The sequence below is a fragment of the Cydia fagiglandana genome, chromosome 4, assembly GCF_963556715.1.
Source record: "Cydia fagiglandana chromosome 4, ilCydFagi1.1, whole genome shotgun sequence".
NCBI lineage: Eukaryota > Metazoa > Arthropoda > Insecta > Lepidoptera > Tortricidae > Cydia > Cydia fagiglandana.
In genome coordinates, this window is record NC_085935.1 from 5,580,802 (window position 1) to 5,601,105 (window position 20,304).

General features: G+C 43.4%; 2 protein-coding genes across 2 annotated transcripts in view; one reads left to right on the forward strand and one right to left on the reverse strand.

Moving 5' to 3' along the window:
• LOC134663515 (NADH dehydrogenase [ubiquinone] flavoprotein 1, mitochondrial-like) overlaps positions 1–20,304 on the reverse strand; it is a 219,710-nt gene that overhangs the window by 178,499 nt on the left and 20,907 nt on the right. The gene's annotated exons all lie outside the window — the stretch shown is intronic.
• LOC134663526 (tribbles homolog 2-like) overlaps positions 1–20,304 on the forward strand; it is a 33,376-nt gene that overhangs the window by 3,965 nt on the left and 9,107 nt on the right. The window contains exon 3 of the mRNA XM_063519919.1: positions 403–692. Coding sequence (XP_063375989.1) covers positions 403–692 — 290 coding nt within the window. The remainder of the gene's footprint in view (positions 1–402; positions 693–20,304) is intronic.

A 20,304-nucleotide genomic window follows, 5' to 3' on the forward strand; every position in this document is an offset into this window, starting at 1 on the left:
TTTCAACCTCGTTATTCACGTTAGACTTAGCCCTTTTAAATCCCAGTCTCTTTGAAACGGGCCCTTTGAATCTAATAAATGGTTATTACCTAGTCAAAGGTCCATGAGGAGGCATCCTTATTTTGTAACAGTTAGTTCCTTTACAAAATTCCACGATTTGCTCGTTGAAAATTTAAATTGAATCGATCACTTTACTAGTAAGGCCCATCACGCGACCAAACAAATCTAGGTCAAAGAAAATTGCCATGGCCTCATTAAACCTTTTAAGCAACATTTCAGAAACCTTAAAAACGTTTAGAGTTTTATATGTATTTGTCGTCTTTGCTTGTTAAACTTTAAAGACGCTTTCGCTCATGACAAGTTTGGGCCTGGGCTGTAGACTGATGGTTATTTTCTTCGTAGGTGGTGTCTCGAGACTGCAGCAGTTTGTTGCAAGCGCACTACCGTCTCGACGGGCACCCGCACGTCAACCCAATCCACGAAGTTCTAGTCGGCGACAAGAGAGTTTACCTAATATTCCCTCGGTCGCACTCTGATCTCCATTCTTACGTGAGGGCGAGGAAACGGCTCCGCGAACATGAGGCCCGGCGGCTGTTCAGACAAATGGCCGAAACTGTGGCCGCCTGCCACGAACAAGGAATAGTGCTCCGAGACCTCAAGCTCAGGAAATTCGTCTTTGCGGATCCCCAAAGGTGAGTTTCTGACTTATCTGCAATGCAATTTATATAAGATGTGTGCAAACTGACCGTCATGTCGTTTTCGCAAGTTTAAGTAATCTCGACTTAGCAATAGTTTGTAATACGACATTAGTATCCCTCGAAACAGCGCAACAGAAACAAACTCGGCCGGCCGCGGTTCCGATTGCCGATGTGCTCAATTCGATGAAACTGACTGACGCAAGTATTTAATATCTCGGCTGCAATAGAGATCGATCGATTACATCCTCATTTTTTAAGCCAAGATCGATCGTGAGAATATTGGGCGTATAAAAAACGAAGGGAAACGGAAACGCTGTTGTATTTTAAGTAGCGCGTCATTTCCTTTCTTCGCCGATAGCGCCTCGCGACAGCGATAAATGGTTTATCAAGTCATTCATTACCAACAATGAATATGCGGCGCATGTCGCCTTAATTATGATAGCGGCGTTCTCGATACCTAAGTGCCTACTGTCGCCACCGATACAGCTATCGGCGCCGAGTAACCGGTCCCTGCACCGACTGCCAACTTCACCAATTATATGTCATGACACAGAATACGTGATCAATCTTATCGACAATCTAACGACACATTGCCCAAACAGTTCACCTTTCCAACAAAAAAACGTACGTTACAATAAGACAATCACACATAGGGGATTACTCAACTATTTTAATTACGACGTCGAACGGTAGCCCGCGGATTTTCGAACTTTTGAAATGTTATCTGGCCTCCATTGTTGCGAATATCTCCGGCAATGCTAGCGGCTCAAGGCGAGCGGTGTCATTGCTGCGTACAATACCGCGCCGCAATCGGGTCAAGGGTCCGCGCGCCGCGCGCGGTGCGCGAGCGCAGCTCCCGCGGTACCTGCTACGCCTGCCCCGGTCAGGTGATCCCTAACCCCTCGACAATACTCCCAGATTATTATGCACCCTTAAACACGAAATTAACAAACGCATTCCTCAACCTTCAAATAAATATCCACCATTCACCTGCCCGCATCCATGCCATTGTTGATTTAATGAGATGAGATGCCTTTATTGAGATAAAAAAAGGTTGATTTTTTACGGAGCTACTGTTTTAAGAATTTGTCTGATCCTCGTTAAATGCGGTTGACGCAAATAAATCTCAAACCGCCCCCGGTCACCCTCCCACGTTCGGGGCAACAACCAGCCTTTTTGTGTACGCATTAAGTTATCCCGCCGTCCCCGCTGAGACAATTTTCGTTACGCCTCCGCACTCGGGAGCTGACCGTAATGGTTCCTTTGACCTTTGTGTCTCTGCGTCCCTGCTGACATTCGCCGAGCATGCCTTTGACGCGACCGCCAAGCCGCAGACTGCTCGAGTTGTAAAATAGGCTTAGCTCGCGCCAGACGCTACCTCCCGCGAAAATGGCAGATAAAACGAATCCCATCTACATATTTACGCAACAGTAATAATTCAGTCCGCTTTGAGTGGACAGACAGAGAGAAAAGGTAAAATTTAATACGCTTTTGAGCGGCGCGTCATCAAAGCCGGCGTTGTCAAAAGCGGTCCGCGATGCGGAACGGGAAGCACCGCGACCGTGCCTCAAATGTAAAAACTTTTGCTTTACCCTTTATGTAATAGCAGAGCGAGTGCGCCTTGAGAAGCCTTTGCCAAAGTTGCCGCTCAAAGCTGGAATGCTTTACATACATTTGGTTATTAGACACGAGCTCAAAGTCAAAGATAAAAGTTAGATTGAAGGAGCTCGCGGCTCGCACGGTGCGCATACTTGCAAGAAAAGATAGAAATGTGTGCGTGCACAAACACAACAGTTACTAGGCAAACGGGACGCAACCTTCGGCCGAAGTCTGCTCGTCTGGCTATTAAAGTATTTAGACAGGATATTGCACATGCGCTTCCAGTTTTGGCATGTGTGATTTCGGAACGGAAACGTTTTTGTTTCTAACGGACCTTCGGCTCTAGGTCAGGTAACCATCCGGCATTATATACTGACCCGGGAATTCCATCATCCCGGCAGATGCCTAATCGCTTCCAAAGGAGTCCTTTTTTGTGTGATTATTCAGATGGGCAGCGTGACCGCGCCGTATTATCATAAAGAGCAGCTGCCCTTGTTTAGCCCTAAAAAAATCTAATGATTATGCACATGTGGCGGTGACCACTTGAACTATACAGCTGGTGTTTGCAATCGTGAGAATTGTCGTACGACGGAGAAGGTGCGATATGAGCAAGTGCCCGCCCCGCGACCTCCGTTCTCACGTCTTGCGATATAAAGGCACCCCTGATTATAAATTCGAGCCATCCGGAACGCGGCCGGGACGCCGCGATCAACATCCCGTCCCGTCTCAAAGGTAAACAAGAACATTAATATTGATTTCCAACTCTCTTTGACGCTTTGAAGTGGATTTTCTTAACACTCGCCCGTAGTTTTTCATGTCCTTTGAGATGAAAACGGAATTTTTTCACCGAGCACCCGAGAGTGCTTCGCGAAGACGGTTCTTTGACATGAAAATGAAGAAGTATTGAACCACCTCCTTTTGAATTACTTCTACAGTGTGTACTGAAAGTTTTTAGTGATCGTCCCGATCCTCGGCTAAATAGAATTTGCATTGAAATTGAGTTTTGAGGCGGTAAAGGGACCGAAATGGCATTACTTTGCTAAACTGTCTAAGAGAGTTCCGTCTAATAGTGGTTCGACCGAGGAGGCATGTGGCCTTTGCCAGAATCTGGGTTAAGTTTCCGTTAGTGCCGTGTCAAAGAAAGCTGTCGGTGTAAACTTAATCGCTGTCGCAAATCGGAACTTGCTTTCACTGGACGCCGCATGTTGCTTTTGTGTCGGTATGGAATGGGAGCTTCATATGAAACTAGAAACTAATATCAAGAGAAATCTTGAGCGTATCCGGACGCGGGCCTTGGGGAGGAAATCGAGGTCGCAGGGCCGATAACGCAGGTAGCGAGGCCTCAGATTATCTCATACGATCCCGCTTATTAAACATGAAACATTTAACTAATCTTAAACAGGAAGGTTCCTTTGTTAAACCAAACAAGCAATTACCTCGGCTATTCTCGGCGGTGACGTTACTGAGGATTTGACGTAGGAAAGCCGGATGTTTGGCCGTAAACTACATTTGCCGATACGGAATAATACATCCATAATTTCGGCATGACGGACAGGAAACGATGGAGCGGAAATACATTCATGCAACGCGAGATGGTCTTTGTCCACGTGATCTGTAGAAACAAGACATTTTCTACGCTATTTTTTATTTTACTACGGAATTAGGCGAATCTACACCAGACACACCGGAGCCCACGTTTCGCCGTAGATATACATAAGCCTTTGTAAACACGGCCAGGTAAAATTGTCGTCGGCGCATTGTCGATCCCATCCCGCCCACTCTACGCCAAAATAATAATAGCCTGATGCATCCAGGTAACAAAACAAGACCCTCGTTTTTTGCGTAACGCTTTCAGAAGCCGGATCGAGTTATCGAATGCACTGCAAACAATGATGGTGAGCGTCGTTTGATTACGCAACGCGATATGCCGCACAAACTGCTTCAACTCGGCCGATGATCCTGCTACCTGGCATAAAAGATGTTTATACCCAATAACCGGTTGCACGCGGAAATTCGAGTCGGGACCGAGCGAAATGTGTCGGTATATTCGCACTGTTTTAACGGGACGGTATATTTACGGGCCTGGCACTCGCCGGCGGATGTGCCAAATCGGTTCGCGATAGAAATGCGGCGCGCCAGACGCATGCCAGCCCGGCCACCGGCTGACATCGCATTTCCTTCTAATTTAGAAACTGTCTATATTCAGTCTACGCAGAGTTTTGTAAACACGCATCGTATCGTGCGACGATCGCGGCCCGCGGCGCCTACATCTTTTCAAAACGTTTTGAAACCCAGTTGCCAAAGTCGTGGTGCAAGCAACATTACAACGACGTATTTGCATAATACTGGGCGCTCGGTAATCCTGTACGTCTTAGTTTCTCGACAATTGTATAACATCGGCCATCGTGAGAGTTATTGCTCTTGCATAATGAACCTTTGGTTACAAATTTGCAATTTGCTGCGTATAGCTTTCCCAATTGGTATTTTGGCACAGATCCATGCAGGCGTGTATCTATAAAAGATAGGGGAATGATTCAGACGGGCGTTTTGGGGCGTTTTCGCGACCTCGTTCGCGGCGTGGTGAGGCCGCCCGAACTGTGCCAATGTCGTCGCTGGCCGCTGCGCCCGCGCCTCCTCGATCGAGCGGAACCGATGCCCGAGCCCACAAAAGCACGTTAATCGATAATCGACCAAGTCTAGACTCGTCATTCACCTTGAATCCGGGAAGGTTAATGACTACAATTTTAGATTACAACGCCACAATCACACCTACGCCTCTCCCTCAGCCTGAAAATAAATGGAACGTCCGACGCGATTCGTCACTGCTATAAATAACGCGTGTTCGCACCTTTTTTGGTGGTTCGAAAACACCGGACGCGGCTACCGGACGCCGAGAGAGTCGGGCGAATGTCACCCGTACAGGAAGCGCAAAACGGGCTGCGAGACATTCGATGAAATAAATTGCCGGACATCGGTGTCACCCATACAAAAGCGGATTCGATTGTGAACGGAATCCAAAGCGATAATGGGCTTATGTTTACCTACACCTTGCATCGAACAACACATTTATTGTCATTTAGGAGGGGCGTTCCGGTTTCCTGACTGTTACAATGAAGTATTTCAATTTTTTTTCTAACTTCCTGCATTCATAGAGTTTCATTCTGTCGCATTATGTAGTGTCAGCACAGCTGAGAACGCATGACTCGCTATTAAATCGATCTGGTTGCGTAAAACAAAGGTCTGCAGAACCTTGCACAAGCGACGCGGGCGCGGGCGCGCCGCCGACATATCTGCGGATTTGCGTAACGCGCACTTATCCGTCGATATGCCACCCGTGTGCGCTAAACCTACTACAAACTTGCTGTCGAAACAGGGAGCGTACCTATTTAATAAGAGAAACCGCTAAATTTGAAACTGTAATCATTAAATGAATAAGACATAGTCCATGATGATATGCTGCCGCAATTCCATCTTCGTCTACTTTTAAACTCGCTGGCTTGCATTGGCTTAACCAAATAAGGCCGATTACCTTGCCCTATGCAGTTATTGTGCTAAATCTACATTCGAATGCGACGCTCTCGCCTACCGCACGATCTTGGGACTGGTGTCATGTCATGATATCATTCTGTGAGTCATCGCTCGGAGCTGAGGTACGAGTAAGTACTTTGAGCTCTCCGTCAGGGCAAGCATAGCATAAGGCACGTCGCGCAAAAAAGGTTTTACGGCCCGTCGCACGCGACCCTTCGGTGCATTCACTTCGCCCCGCGAGCAAAAAGCTTGCACGTGCCAACAATTAACCCGGGACACGTCTTGGAGATGCCATAATTGCGCCCTCTTCGTTCCACGTGGTCGCCCAACGAGAACCGACTAAGGAATCACTGACCGCCGACACATGCCACCCATTTTAACACCGTTCCATACCGTTCCATCTCGCCAGCCATCTCGCCTAGCAACAGACTGAAACAGCAAGCCTGGGGATACTTTTTATTTCGTTTTGCACTTCTTGAAACCTGCCGTCGCTTGTGGCGTTTCGGAGCGGCCGGCCGCGAGCGAAGGTCGCTGACCGCCGAAAACCACCCAGCGTAAACAATCCTAACATGAGAACAAAATAAACAACTGTGATGTAACCAAATAAGAGAGAAGGAAACAGTAGCCGAATACCAATCCAATAATCACTGTCCATGACGTTTATAAATAGAATGTTCATGTTCGAGTGTTGAAAGAATACAGGCGTCGATAACAATGCTCTCTTTAAGTTGTGTAGGATACTCTCTATATTTGTTATTGGAACTTTGAGCTCATTTAATACACAATTCATCACCGTTAACAACTCACCTAGTCATATTCAACTTAAAGTGACTCAAAGAGGACAGTACTCCATACTCGGACATGTGATTCAGCTAAATTTCTAAACGCTAACATATCATATCCAAAGGTGACGACTGATGAGTCAAAACTTTGGAATACTTACACTAGTTATTCGTGTCGTCTGAAAGAGCTATTGTGAACTACATATTTACATGGTAAACTAATTCAATCTTACTACGTGTCTGATTTCGCGTTGAGGTCCAAAATTAATTAAAAACTTCACAGACTTAACAAAGGTTAAAAGTACATAATGTTTTAAAATAATGACGTTATCAAGTCACCTTAACGGGCGTCCGTTGACCTGTCTGGTTCTGAGTAAAGAAACCTCAGACAAAAATATTTTTAAGCACTGCGGCTTACCGTCATAATAAGCTACAAAATGACAAAGTAAAAATGAATCAGTGCGACAGGCTGTGATGAATTCCAGAGAATGCGTCAGTGTATCATGACGTCATTGCTATTAGGGAAGCGAAGGGCAATGTCGGAGGGTGCAGGGTGAATCATAGGAAGCGGGGTCACTACCCCCGCATAGACCCTCGATACCTATTTACGGCCGTCTAAATTTATACGGGATAAACTTAAATGTTACCTCCTACACAAAGATGTTCAATGCCGATGTTTCGTATCAAATTTCGATATTAAATGTGCTGATAACCTATCTGGAGGTGAGATAGTAATTTATTTGCAAGACATCTTTCTGAATAAATGGAAAAAACTCGGCGACTAGATTGCGAGGGTATGAAAACAAAAGCAAAACTTGGAATTATACCGCAAAATGAATGAGGCGAGTACTAAAGCACAAACAAACAACGTAAAAATTATGCAGGCAAAGAAGTAGGGGTTTCATTAGCTATATAAATAACATTTTTTAAGACTCGTGTTAAAGTTTTATGAGAGGACTGGCCAGAGCGCTCCCGTAAATTGGAGGTGTGGGTTTTTTTCCTGTTCTGACGCACGCATTTAAATCTTGTACTTGAAATTCTGCATCCGAAGATCTATATGAAGATATATTTAAGTGCGGCGCCGTGGGCGATTTGCGTACTACATTCCCGATGTATGATCCATATCGCAAATATAACCGTTCCGCGGGCAAACCGGGGCGTAGTGTAAATATGTATTTGTTCCAGTAAACGTTCTTCTTTCACGCCCACAACGTCGCAAAAATCAGACAAGGAGAAACGTATAAAAAGGCCCACGCCAAGCTAACAAAGATCTTAGAAGGAAAATATAAAAGCAATATCGTCTGGATGGCAACGACGCTTTACTATACAATAAAAATAAATTTGTTCCGCTGAACTTTTATTGTGAAGAAGATCTAGTACTCCATTTCGACTAAGAATAGGACGACCCTATGATTTATATCTGCAGAATTTACCTATGTAAAACAGCTTATACGACACGTATTTCAAAAACACATACGTTATTTTAAAGCGGTCGCGATGCATCGAGCATTTACCTCGCCCGGCTGCAAAATAAAATGGAACCGGTCAGACTTGTCCAGAATTACAATTAATCCTAAATCACAATCTCACACATCCAAGGCTTGTATTGTAATGAGCTGACCTGTATTGCAATTCTAATGTGTGTGTAATTCAATAGACAATGGTGATTATGCTTATTAGTGAGTGGACAGCGGTTTCCTGTCTGTCATCGCCTCTTGCCACTTCACCTTTGCTTCTACATACCGATATCTCACATAACTACGTATACACGTATGTGTACATTGTAATCGTCCGTCCCTGTATCATCAATGATTATTGCACAAAAACGTCTATCTACTTTCCTGTCGAAATACACTTTTTGATGTCCTCGTGCGGTACTGTTGTACCGCACGAGGACAACAAAAAGTGTGTGTGTGTTGTGTTGTGTTGTTGTTGTATTGAGTTTCTTGGTAACGCTCCGATAAACAGACTAATGTTATTTGTAATTAAGCGCCGTGATGTCACTATTTTCTCGCTTCATAAACAAATGCTTTGTCACTGGACATTGATGACATAGAACAAGTCGAGCGTGCTATATGAAAGATTAAGTAGACACGAGTGTTTAAATGATTAATGACTTAATTTGACCAATATAGTGCTTACAAAATGCAACAGTGGCACTACTCCAAATGTTCGGGCGCCGCTAATTTTAACGCTTTGTTATGGCAAGATGCCTTAGCCGGAGGAGTCTGTAATGTGACAGTGACGGATGTTATCCCTGCCGGGGCTACTGACCGTGTACTCCTATATCAAATAAGTCGTAACGCTACCAGCAAACCAGTTTAAATGAGACCTCGAGGTCCGCATCAATCTTAAAGAGAACTAATACTGGTTTCCGAGCCTTCAAATGCGATCGGAACTGCTCTGCCGCGTAGGCGCATCCTAATCTCGCCGAAACACCGATGACGTAAGCCAGTTCACGGTCGCCGAGAGGAAATGACGCAAGCGCTGCACACAGCGTTACAACACTAGTCGCCAAAACAATTCACGTGACCGCCAAACGAAACATTCGGCCATTCTGTGAAAAGTATGCCTTCGGGCTTCGTTTTCTGATAGCAAGCAACAAGCAACGTCAGCTTGAAGCGTTACCATGGGCACCGATGGATTCGCGATCGTGCGCGTACCAAGGTTCGTCATCGACATTGACGCGTATTTTAAGCACAATTTAAGACCGCGAGCGATCGGGAACGCTAAGCGACATTGAAATAAGCGTTGCGAAACGGTACTCTTTTCGTGGTTCTGGCCTCGCGTACGAGATTGAAGAATACGTATAATAAATATGAGAACGTATCCGACCTCCGTTCGCGGTCGCGTTGCGTAAGCGAGCGACAAACAATACCATGCATTGACGTAACGTCAAGTTTGGGCTTGATTGACATTTGACAAATGGTTCTTAATTATGATGAAATAGTTTCTCCGTTTTAATAATATCAATTGGAAAAATCGCTTGTTTCTAAATAATACGAAAAAAGGTGAATGTGCTGTCTAAACAGGGGTCGGTCGACATAGCTGGTTGATGATCCCTCGCATGAAATCATCGATATAATCGCGACAATACACTCACGTCATTAGTAAACTTGAACATTCCACTCTTGTTTTTCCACGGCACAATCGATGTATTTGTACAGATTCGAAGCAATTTGCGCAGTTGTAGCCTGGAGGATTCGCGATGGTGATGTAATCGTACCGTGTTATTAACTAGTAAATACTCAGTACGCCCGCACTCAAACGTTATGAATACATAATAATCAGCGCGAATGAAAGTTCTTCAAGCATAATAGCTCCTTTATTTCAATCTGGACCAAGTCACGTGTCTAACAAAGTCAAATTATAAAGTGCTTGAATGTTTTCCTTAACGTTCTTTTGTTTAAAAAAAAAAACAAAACGTTCGTATTTGTAACAGCAAATTGTTTCAGGGATTCGGACCTACTCGCCTTAGCTTTTGACGTAGGTTTTCATTATAGGCACCCACGCAACACGTGACTCGTAGCGGTTGCTACGGCGTAGCGAGCTCTGACGTCACGTCCCCGTGACGTGGGTTGCTACGGGGGTTGATATCGATTGTCAAAAAGTAATGAGTTTGTATTGACGTAGGCACCAGGAAATGTCGATAGACCTTTAATTGCGACATTTGCGACATTGTACCGTTTCTGTAACAAATTCAACAAATTCAGAAGGACACGGCAATCGTTACTCGTCTTACGAGCATACGTAAACAACATAAAATAAAATGCGGAGTCTGACGCAAACTCAAAGAAAATTGTGTTATTTGGCGCCATTCGCTAAACTGTCCGATTGGACATTAGTCAGCCGGTTTCGCATTACCGTATACATCGATTACGCTGTATATTTCATCAAAGATTATACTTTTATCTATTCATGAATGTTTAAAAGGCTATATAAGCGGATGCACACGAGCTGGCTTAGTCTCCCCTTCAGACTTACAATGTTAGAGAGCATTGCCTTAATCACCTTCACGACACAGGGTGACATTGCTCTGATGAAACTAACGCCCACGCTTGCGATTCGAACTGACGTAAGCCGTACCTAGACTTAGTCGTAGTCTTATTACAATTATTTTCCATAAGTTAATTGCTATTAAATGACGCGTGTGATCTGGATTATGCGTCATCGGAATGCTTAGCTTCCGCGATTTATCGATACTAGGAAGTCAGTGATTTCCCATCCCTACTAATTATGTCCTACATATGTTGTTTAGTACTTTAAAATAGATTTTCAAAAGGCCGTCAGCGCATCTACCACCATTGGGGTTGCAAGCAAAGCCACGGCAACCGTTTTACAGGAGTACGCTTGTTTGCCACCAATTTCGTATAATGTTAACTTACAATGGTACCAGATATCGATTGATAAACTTTATCTCCGGCTTTGTCCTCGATAACTTTTATCGCCAAAACGTACGCGGAAAACTCAACCGGTATCTATTTCGGTGATACTGTTGTATTCCAATTAACATGAGCAAGAATCCGGCACGGCCTCCGCGCGGCCGCGGTTCAATGTCAGTTGCGCAACGCTTCCGCCTCGCGGTGCGCCCGCACAGCCCCCACTTACCAGCGCAGAGTCGGGCGGAACCAGTGACCAACGTTATGCGACAGAGGAATACGTAACAATTGTCCGCCATCGAAGACCATGCGTATTCTGGTTCGCTTGAACATTGGATTCACCCACGCGTGGTGCGGCATGCAATAAAATAACACAAAGCTGTTATTCCCTATTGCTTGTCACTGTCTAACCAGTATCAGATGAGCTTGAAATCTTTAACAACAACACACAATTAAAGATCTTTCGTATGCTACGTTTGAGGCTAATGTAAGCCTTGCGACTATTCCAGGAACAAAACGATCGTTCCAAATTTGAATTTATTAAACGTCGATTGGTCGGTGGGTGATAAACATAAAAAAAAAACAAAAGATATTCGACGGTTATTTTGAATGTTTGCGGAGATACGCTTAAAAAAATAAAGGACGACTTTAATTGCTTGGTGTTTTTCGATCTTATTTATTTTTTACAAAATGATCAAATTTATTCTGATACCACGATTCATGGTATGGTAACATTGGTAATCGACAATATTTTTGCCACCAATGATAAGACAATTAGGATTATTTAAATTAACGATAAAATTCTTATTGATAAATGCATTCACTTCACAGGTGTGTATTTTTAAAAAATTTCATCATCCTGACGTCAGCGTATACGTGACGGCATACACGCTTATGCTCATGAATCTCATCACGCTTACCTATTCAGACTTTAGACTATTCTTGTGTCAACGGATGACGAATGATGATTCTTAACTCCGATCCGCGTGAAAATCACGTTCTGATGTAAGAAATTCTAGCTATTATAATGCTTTAAATCGCATCATCGTTACATAATCGCGTGGTTCATTAACATTGATAAAAAAAATACATTAATACTATAGCATGATCATCTTGAGGATATCTACAAATTTGCATTCTTTAAAAAATTGGTTGCGTGTAGCGTGTACACCTTTTGAGCACGGTCTTAATAAATATGCATCTATGTACATAATTATAGACCATGTATTCTGACTCAGACAGCAATTTATATTACCAAGACTATTAAAGCATACATGCCAAGCGCATTCGCCGTTTTTATTTTTAATTCTTTTGTCTCGATATTTTCGGCCATCTGCTACATTTCTCTCTAGGTCCGTTTCCGGCTCTGCGTCCGCTAACATCCGGTCTTCAAGAACACTTCAACTCCCCTATAAAAAACCCTGGGAACATTCGTGATTGGTGATATACTCATTTTATTTATTACCACTCTGGGATGTAAACCCGGTCATTGGACTTATCTTTATATGGTACGAGACTCAGTCAACACTTTAAAGGTCACATTTATCTCTTATCTCTCTAGATAGCGCTAAGGTTGTATGCCGCAACGTGCTATGTTACAATTAACTTCATAATAAGAACGATCTTTGATGTTTCAAAGGTTTTACACAAAAAAGTTCAAGGTGTTCTGTGCATTGTAATGTTGAGTCGGGTTAATCTTCCAACAATCAACTGAATCTTTTATACCTTGCCAATTCTAAGCGACCCTCTTCACTGGCAGCTTGCACAGATGTTCCAGTAAACAAATACAGCGGCTTTTATGATGCTCCTACGCATGATTTATCGTTCGCTCTGCGCCGAAATGATGATGCCTCATAGAAATCCAGCCATTGTGCAAATTCCTATTCAAAGACTAAGAAAAACACCTTTCTGGCGACACAATGAATTGCACATGCAATGTCTTGTCTACCTGCACGCACGTGTTCGGCATTCGCATACCATGCAAGCATTAAATCACTTTATTCGGTCCAATCAATCAAACCAAATCAAACTTAACAAACATAAGAACAGGGTCTACTTTCCCTCGTCTTTGAATAAACGAAACGTCTGCTAATCTAACATCTCGTAAAAGAACTTTACGGCCAACAATTTCTCCGGTTTATAGCGATGAGTCTATTTTGGGTTCAATATGTTATTTTATATAAAAGGCTCCAGTGTCCTCTCATTGGAGTGGTCGTTACTTGCATACATAATTTACGGGCCGGTTTATTTATAGTCCTATTCGGTTTTGCGGACACATTGTTGCATCCAAGTGCAGCTATATTTTAAGTCGGGACAGTGTCAATTTGGGTTTAAAGTATGTATACCCATTGTTTATACCAAGCGCGGGAGAGTGGGATGCTTCCAGCGGAATTATAACCTCTAGGTCTTTAAAAAATATCCGTAATCGGATAGCGCACTTAAACTGGTGTTGCTCAGTAATGGGAAAAATGCCCCTGAAAACAATGGGCGAAAGGCTGTGTTTAGACACCTGAGAACTCTATCGGGCAGCACACATCCCGACAGTCGACAACGTAAGGTCAACACAGTTTCGATACTATCAGTTGTCCGTGTTTATTCAAATGCTCCTATAACCAGTCTCTAAGTTTGACTTTCGACATCTGCTGCTCACATACGAGGTCAATATTTGCTGTTTTTTTAACAGTTCCTTTCTTTATTCCCTGCCTATGGGATGTCTTTTGTTTTGGATTAATGCTCTCCTGCTTTTATATAACAGAGCGAATTTATATTGCGTATAAATGCGAATACTAATTGAAATGTTACGTCTATTCTGTATATTCGTTCCGAAAACAATGGAAAACTCTTGTGTATTCGAATAAATGCAGGATATTACGCGATCCGCAGTAAATTGGTTTGGCCGTTATTAATTTTGATAACTGGGATTCGATTCGTTTCGCTTTTGTGTAACAAAGGGAAACCATTGTAATTAATTTACTGTAGTTTCAATACGTAAACAAATGTTTTATTGGATTGGACAGAATAACATTTACACAACGCGCGGATTCCTTTTGAAATTTATTCTCGTTAGTTTAAAAATTGAATATTGATATTATTTGAACAAGAGACGGTATGAAAAACAAAATTGATGTGATATTTTTTTACTGGAGCTTGCGCTCGACCAGCTGTCGTTTCATTGAGATTAGAAACCTTTTTTGGATTTTTACGTAAAACATGCGATAGAAAAAGTGACACGTTGCACATGGCGCTGGCTCTACCTGCCTTTGTTCCGAACACAATGCGTGCACGCATCTGCTGCACCCGACTGTGTAGAGAGTAGACGCCCGCTCCACCTACCCGGCTATCTATCATGTTCATTCAAACCGCCTGACTTTGCAATTTTTGCAACGTTTACTCAACCATTAGAACAGTAATCAAATGTACAGACTTAGGTCTATTAAACGCGAGGTCAGTGGTTACATAACGAGGACGAAGGTTGCAGCGCTACATTGCCAAAATGTAGGCAATGCTCATGTTCGCCGTCGATAGCACTCGAGGCTCTCGTTCGATTCCATTCATTCTTTAATTGCGCCCTCCCCACAATGCACGATGACGTATTTATAAAACAAAGCGTCGAATGCTCGATAGAAACAATCGAGTGGTCCGGACGCTGCGTTGTGAAACAAATCGGCCGCACATTACCAAACAGTGTGCTGCCGCTTTTGTAATTTTGTAATACATCTGGATCGTTTTGAAACTCATTAACCTGTTTATATTGCGCGCACTTTAGTTTCAAAAGCCTCTTGAGGACATTTTCATTTCATTATTCCCGGACACAGTCGTGACAAAGGGACGCCTCTAACGATCAAGTTACTTTTGTTTGTCGGACGCCAATTAAACAAAAGATGTCCCAGCGCTCTTTGTTATACATAACTGTTGTAAATTGTCCCGGGGACAAAATACTACTCGAGAATGAATTTTAAATTGTTTCACACGAACAATGCTTTTTCATTCGGACGTTGACAGACTGGACGTCGTCAATGATGAAGATCGCTACTCGTTTGTGAAAAGGTTGTGGAGCATTACAAATGCATCGGAACTGTAGTTAGCTCATAGTAACCGATCGGCGTTTTGGAGCGGAGGCTTGCCGCAATAAATCCTTGATGGAACCTTAACCCACTTGGATGATTACGAGCGCACTCGCCTGCGGCGGACGCGGCGCGCGCCCGCGGCCTGCGCCGCCGACACCGACGCACATTTATTTTTATGAATATCTCTAAAACTCAAAGGGTAGCTAAAGGTCTAGCAGGTGCGACGAATTCCTAAGCTACCCCTCTGAAGTTAATGAATAATTTATGTGCACTCGTGGGAGCTGCAACGGCCGTTGCAGGGCGGAGGCGCTCGCGCACCTGCGCGGCGACCTTGCGCAATGGCACATATATGTACACGTTTACCCACCGACATATATCGGAAACCGCTTGCGAGATACTTTGTTTGCGTTTCGACATTTATTTTGTTCGACGAAACCTTAGCAAAATGCATACTATGCTCGTTTAACTCACGGAGACGCTTTATTAATAACGTGATATCATATCACATGACATCAGATTTAAAACTGATTGACGGCTGCTCGCCAACTGGGTCAACATGCCAATGTTATGACGACCATAAAACCGTTGTTAGCGCGATCTGGCGTTTAATGAGGGAGTTTAAGACGAGTAGTCAGGTGCTGGTGGCTGCGAGGCGTGACGGTAAACTGGGTCAAGTACAGTGCTGTGTCATTCATTGTCGCCCCGCTTGCACCTACTGAACTTGACATATCGCGATTTTTGTGACAATTTATTGAGGTCACTGCCGAGTGTGCATTAATCTATCAGTTGCACTAGTTCCTCGTTGCATCGCGGGTTACATCAACTGTAATTGCAGTAGTGTGACAACACTAGTTACTTAACGACTGCTGCAAGCTTGATGTAACGTATCGTGCCCGCTTAACGTAATTTTCCATCCCGAGAGTACTAAGCTCTTGAGGCGCATTCGCGAAATCGATGGGCCTCTGACATCACCGGGGTCGTCGCCCGGCTCAAAAGCCTCTATGATACAACGCTAATGGCCAGAGTACATTCACCGCATTACAAAAACTACTTCAGTTCCGCACTTTCTTTATTGCATCACGCTGTTTCGCCGCACTCTCCTCCTTCCGTCGGTTGTGCAAGCAGCAGACCCAACGGAATAAATTAAGCAGCTAGTTCCAATTTCAAAATCAAATTCTTTGTCTCATCCGTTGCGTAGCGTTCTAATTGGAAGTTCACTTGTTTCCGTGCTTTCTTCGTTGCGTCACCCTTTGTGCGCTCCCCTCTATGACAGGTGATTTCGCGAGTTCACCGACCTTACAATCACAATGGTGCTTTTATGAAACTGCGAGAAATGTCTGTTCCGCACTTTCCAAGTTACATCATTGCGTGAATTGCTTCTAGAAAAAATTGCCAGTTCAACGACCGGGTTGGGCTTGTTGTTCATTGCTTCGGTATTTCGAGTCGTTGATCCTTTTATGATCTCACCGTACATTGGTTAATAAAAAGTGGAACGTTTAGCACATCGCTCTTTTCCCATGACATCATGAGACATTCATCGGTGAAAGGTCTGAGAAAAACGGTACTGAATGAGGAAGTGCTAAGTACCGCTGCTTAGCTGTACTATTTGCCCGTAGACTTGTGGTTTCTTACCATTCGTATCTATACCGTGAGGTTTTACAAGTCTATAAAACGTTTGATCGGGGTTTTAATAGAGTTGTCAAGCTTTAGCTCCCGGTTGGCTTGTAAACGGCGGGGCATTGTCCGACTTTATTTATCCAACACGATCCTCGGAATCATTCGATGCACGTCCACGATTCACACAACAGTGATCGGAATTCCTGACGTGAACTTTCGTTGAATTACGGATTACGGAAAGCAACTAATCATATCAGAGCTAGTAACAAGTAGTAGATGAAAAATGGCTGAAAACAATCCATACACTTAAGCTTGATTATCTTAAGGATACCTCCATCCATATAGCGTGTTAAGAGTAAACTCACAAAAAACTGCACCAGCAACTAGGAAACTACGCATCCTCTGCTCAGTGTTTATTACTTTACCAAAAGCCGTAAGTGTTTGTAAACCTTAATAAGTGTACTACCTTTAATCACGGTGCAAATCCGTGGGCGGTTCGGTGACTATAGTTCGTTTTTTTTAGCATTAGAAAGAACTCCACAGAAGTAAGCGTACAGTTTTTATCAGGCTCTTTAATTGTTAATAATTATTGAATTATCTAATGTAGCACGGTCAATACATATAATTTACTTCAAATTATTACCGCTAAAAGTACCGGATTTGGAACCACAAGCTTACTTCTGCGAAGTTCTTTCTAATGCTAAAAAAAACGAACTATAGGTATTTTCGCGGACTGGTCCGACTGGTCCAATGTATTAGCCTCTTCAGGGAACGTAACGGCACAAACCCGTTCCTCCGAGCGTATTCGCCTTTTATTTGCACAGATAAACTTATTTACAAACTTTGCTACATAAACAATTTTTCACACGTAAAATTTCTCTGGATAGCGATAGTATTTTTGTCAAAACCCGATTGAAAATGTAAATAAATGACTCATAGTAGAATTTCCGTAGTATTGTTTACGTTGGGCACACGTTTTGCCGCTTTTGTTATAGTAAAACCATTATGTACTCCGTATAGTAACGCAGCATTAAAATATAATACGCGTGTCTGAGCATGTACTACGTCATCCATCGCCGCTCCGACACCTGACCGATAATGCGTGCAGGAATTTAGCCAGCAGTGCATATCGCACATGTGGGTGTAGTCGCTTAGCTTGTCGAGTTGTGCCAGTATTTGCGTGTCTTATCGCGGCGACTCGATCGCTCTACCTGCCTCCACTACTACGCGCTACCCAGGTCGTACCAGTATTATAAAACTATTGTTCCTGATTCGATGGAGTTCTCGATAATGTCCCATGTATTGTGATGTACTTCAGTCGAGCACTTTAGCGGTACTCGGTTTACAAAACAATGTTTTTTTCGCTTCAAATTATTTATAAACAACAAAGCTTCGCGGAGCTATAGAATCGTGATTGTTATTCAGTTTAAGAACTCTCTTATTAACATTTTACGACCGCGATTGTGTTATTGTAATAGTTATTTACACTGAGAATATAATTTTAATTATTGAAATCGGTAGCGAGTTGACGACGTATAAATAATGAATGCGGGCACCGCGAAATGTCGGCCCGATTTGCATCTGAATGTCATCTCCACAATGTGTAACACATTTTCGCAACCACGAACCTTTAATACACACTTAGTAAGTATGAGGCGAAGTATGGAGATTGTGTAACTTGTACAAACATCACCTTACCCACACTGCATCATTACAAAATATTTGCTTATCATATCGCACCGGCTAAATAAATAAACAACTGGTGAAAATATTATAAGATTTTTTTAATGCCGATAAGATAATGGTGAAATGACGATAAAAATTGCGATAAATACCGATAACGCTTTAACGCCATCTCTTACACCTATATTCGTGTGCTTTCTTTGTATAATGTAAGTATGTATAAGTAATTCCCGTAATACCCAGGAACCTTTACCAAAGATCAAGGCTTTACATAAAGGACAAGGTTTCAATGACGTAGGCTGTACTATGAATAGAATAGTTATAATTTAATTTCACTGAAACATTAAGGAAAATCCTCGGCATTTACTTTAGAACTCGAGATAATAAGCTCAGCTCTTCTCCCATTAAAACTTAACGTGTTTCGGTAGATTGAACTAATTTAATCACATAATTGATACCTAGTATTGCGAATCGGGCAAGATTAATCCTATTTGTAGTCCCACGCGTTTCTGCAACCACGAGTACTGCGTGTTTCGTAAGGCGAAATCGCAACATCGCTTATTTCTCGTTTTCGAAACCATCCTTCGTCAGTCATTCCTTAGCCTTTAGTACTTACTCGGCACAAGTACATTGCGGTTATTGTCTTACGAGTTCGATTTGGTAACTAATGAGTTATGAAACGACACAAACCGATCGACGACTGGTTTGGTGATGATACTTGTTTTGATCCAGGTATTGTGTGGTTTCGTTTAGTAAGTAATTGTAGTTATAGCGTCAACGTGTTTTGTTTCACAAGCACACCCATGTCAGCCGCAGTGCAATTACGTGGAGTATTGGTTACGTAGGTCCGTTACGCCATGAACGCTCCGCTAGTCCACACCACACCTACTGGTGTCAGAGACAAACGCTCGCTTATTCTGCTCTTGTGCAAACTACATTATGAAATGGAGCGTAAGGACCCGACGATTTAATACGCGATACGCGGTACGTTTGGCAAATCCGCCGAACGAAACTATTACAAAACGCACAAGGATTTCTTAAGGTTTAGGTATACGTTCCGTTGTTCTCAAGAACCTTGTCGCTCTTCGCTGTAAATTTGAATAGGCTGTGAAAATCGAAGACCGAAGCTAGTTGTCCAAACCTTTGCGTCATCCGTGATCCAACGCTGTTAACTAACTGTTAGCAATGCGGTGCCACACCGGCTCGAGGCGAGTTCGCAATATTTCTGAGTCGGCTCCCTACATATCGCAAGCTCTTGCGTCGCGCGAGCAACAGCTTTATGATTAATCGTTGCTCTAATTTCGATATGTATTGCAACCCCTGCACTGCAAATGCCAAGAGCGTTATGGCGTGAGATATCGGGCAGAGCCGATAATGGCGAAGGCCGTGCGAGACGTTCATCTGGTCGTTTCGCACTTCCGACCGGGCATAATAAGGAGGAAGCGATTGCAGAGCGAAACAATCGTCGATTCCGGGCGCGCAGCCGCGGCCTCGGCGGAAACAGCGCCCGCGCGCGGATGTGGATTTACTCTTTTTATTATCGGCCGATCTAGAACGCATCTGTCGGGCGACGCGACTCCAGCTGCCCTTCTACGGTTATCGGCGTCCTGTTCTACAAACAGGCCAGACTGGGCACGCGCACCTGCCGAGCCTTACCAGCCCCATACATTGTTTCTCAGACACAGATAATTTCACTTCTTATATGCGGTTGCGTGTCATCGTTAGCGTGAAAGTTATCTTCGCGACGGATCGTCGCACGATGCCTTTTTCTACCAGTTCATGTAATCGTGATGATTACTCGAGGTGGGAGCGCAAGCTTTTTACCAAATAGTTTCCCAACATGTGGAAAAGTCGGTTGAAAACGTAACATCGGGTTATGAAAGTGAATACGCAAACGTTACTAGCAATCCAGCACGACAGAATTCCTTTTCCACGTTACACGATTGCGCCA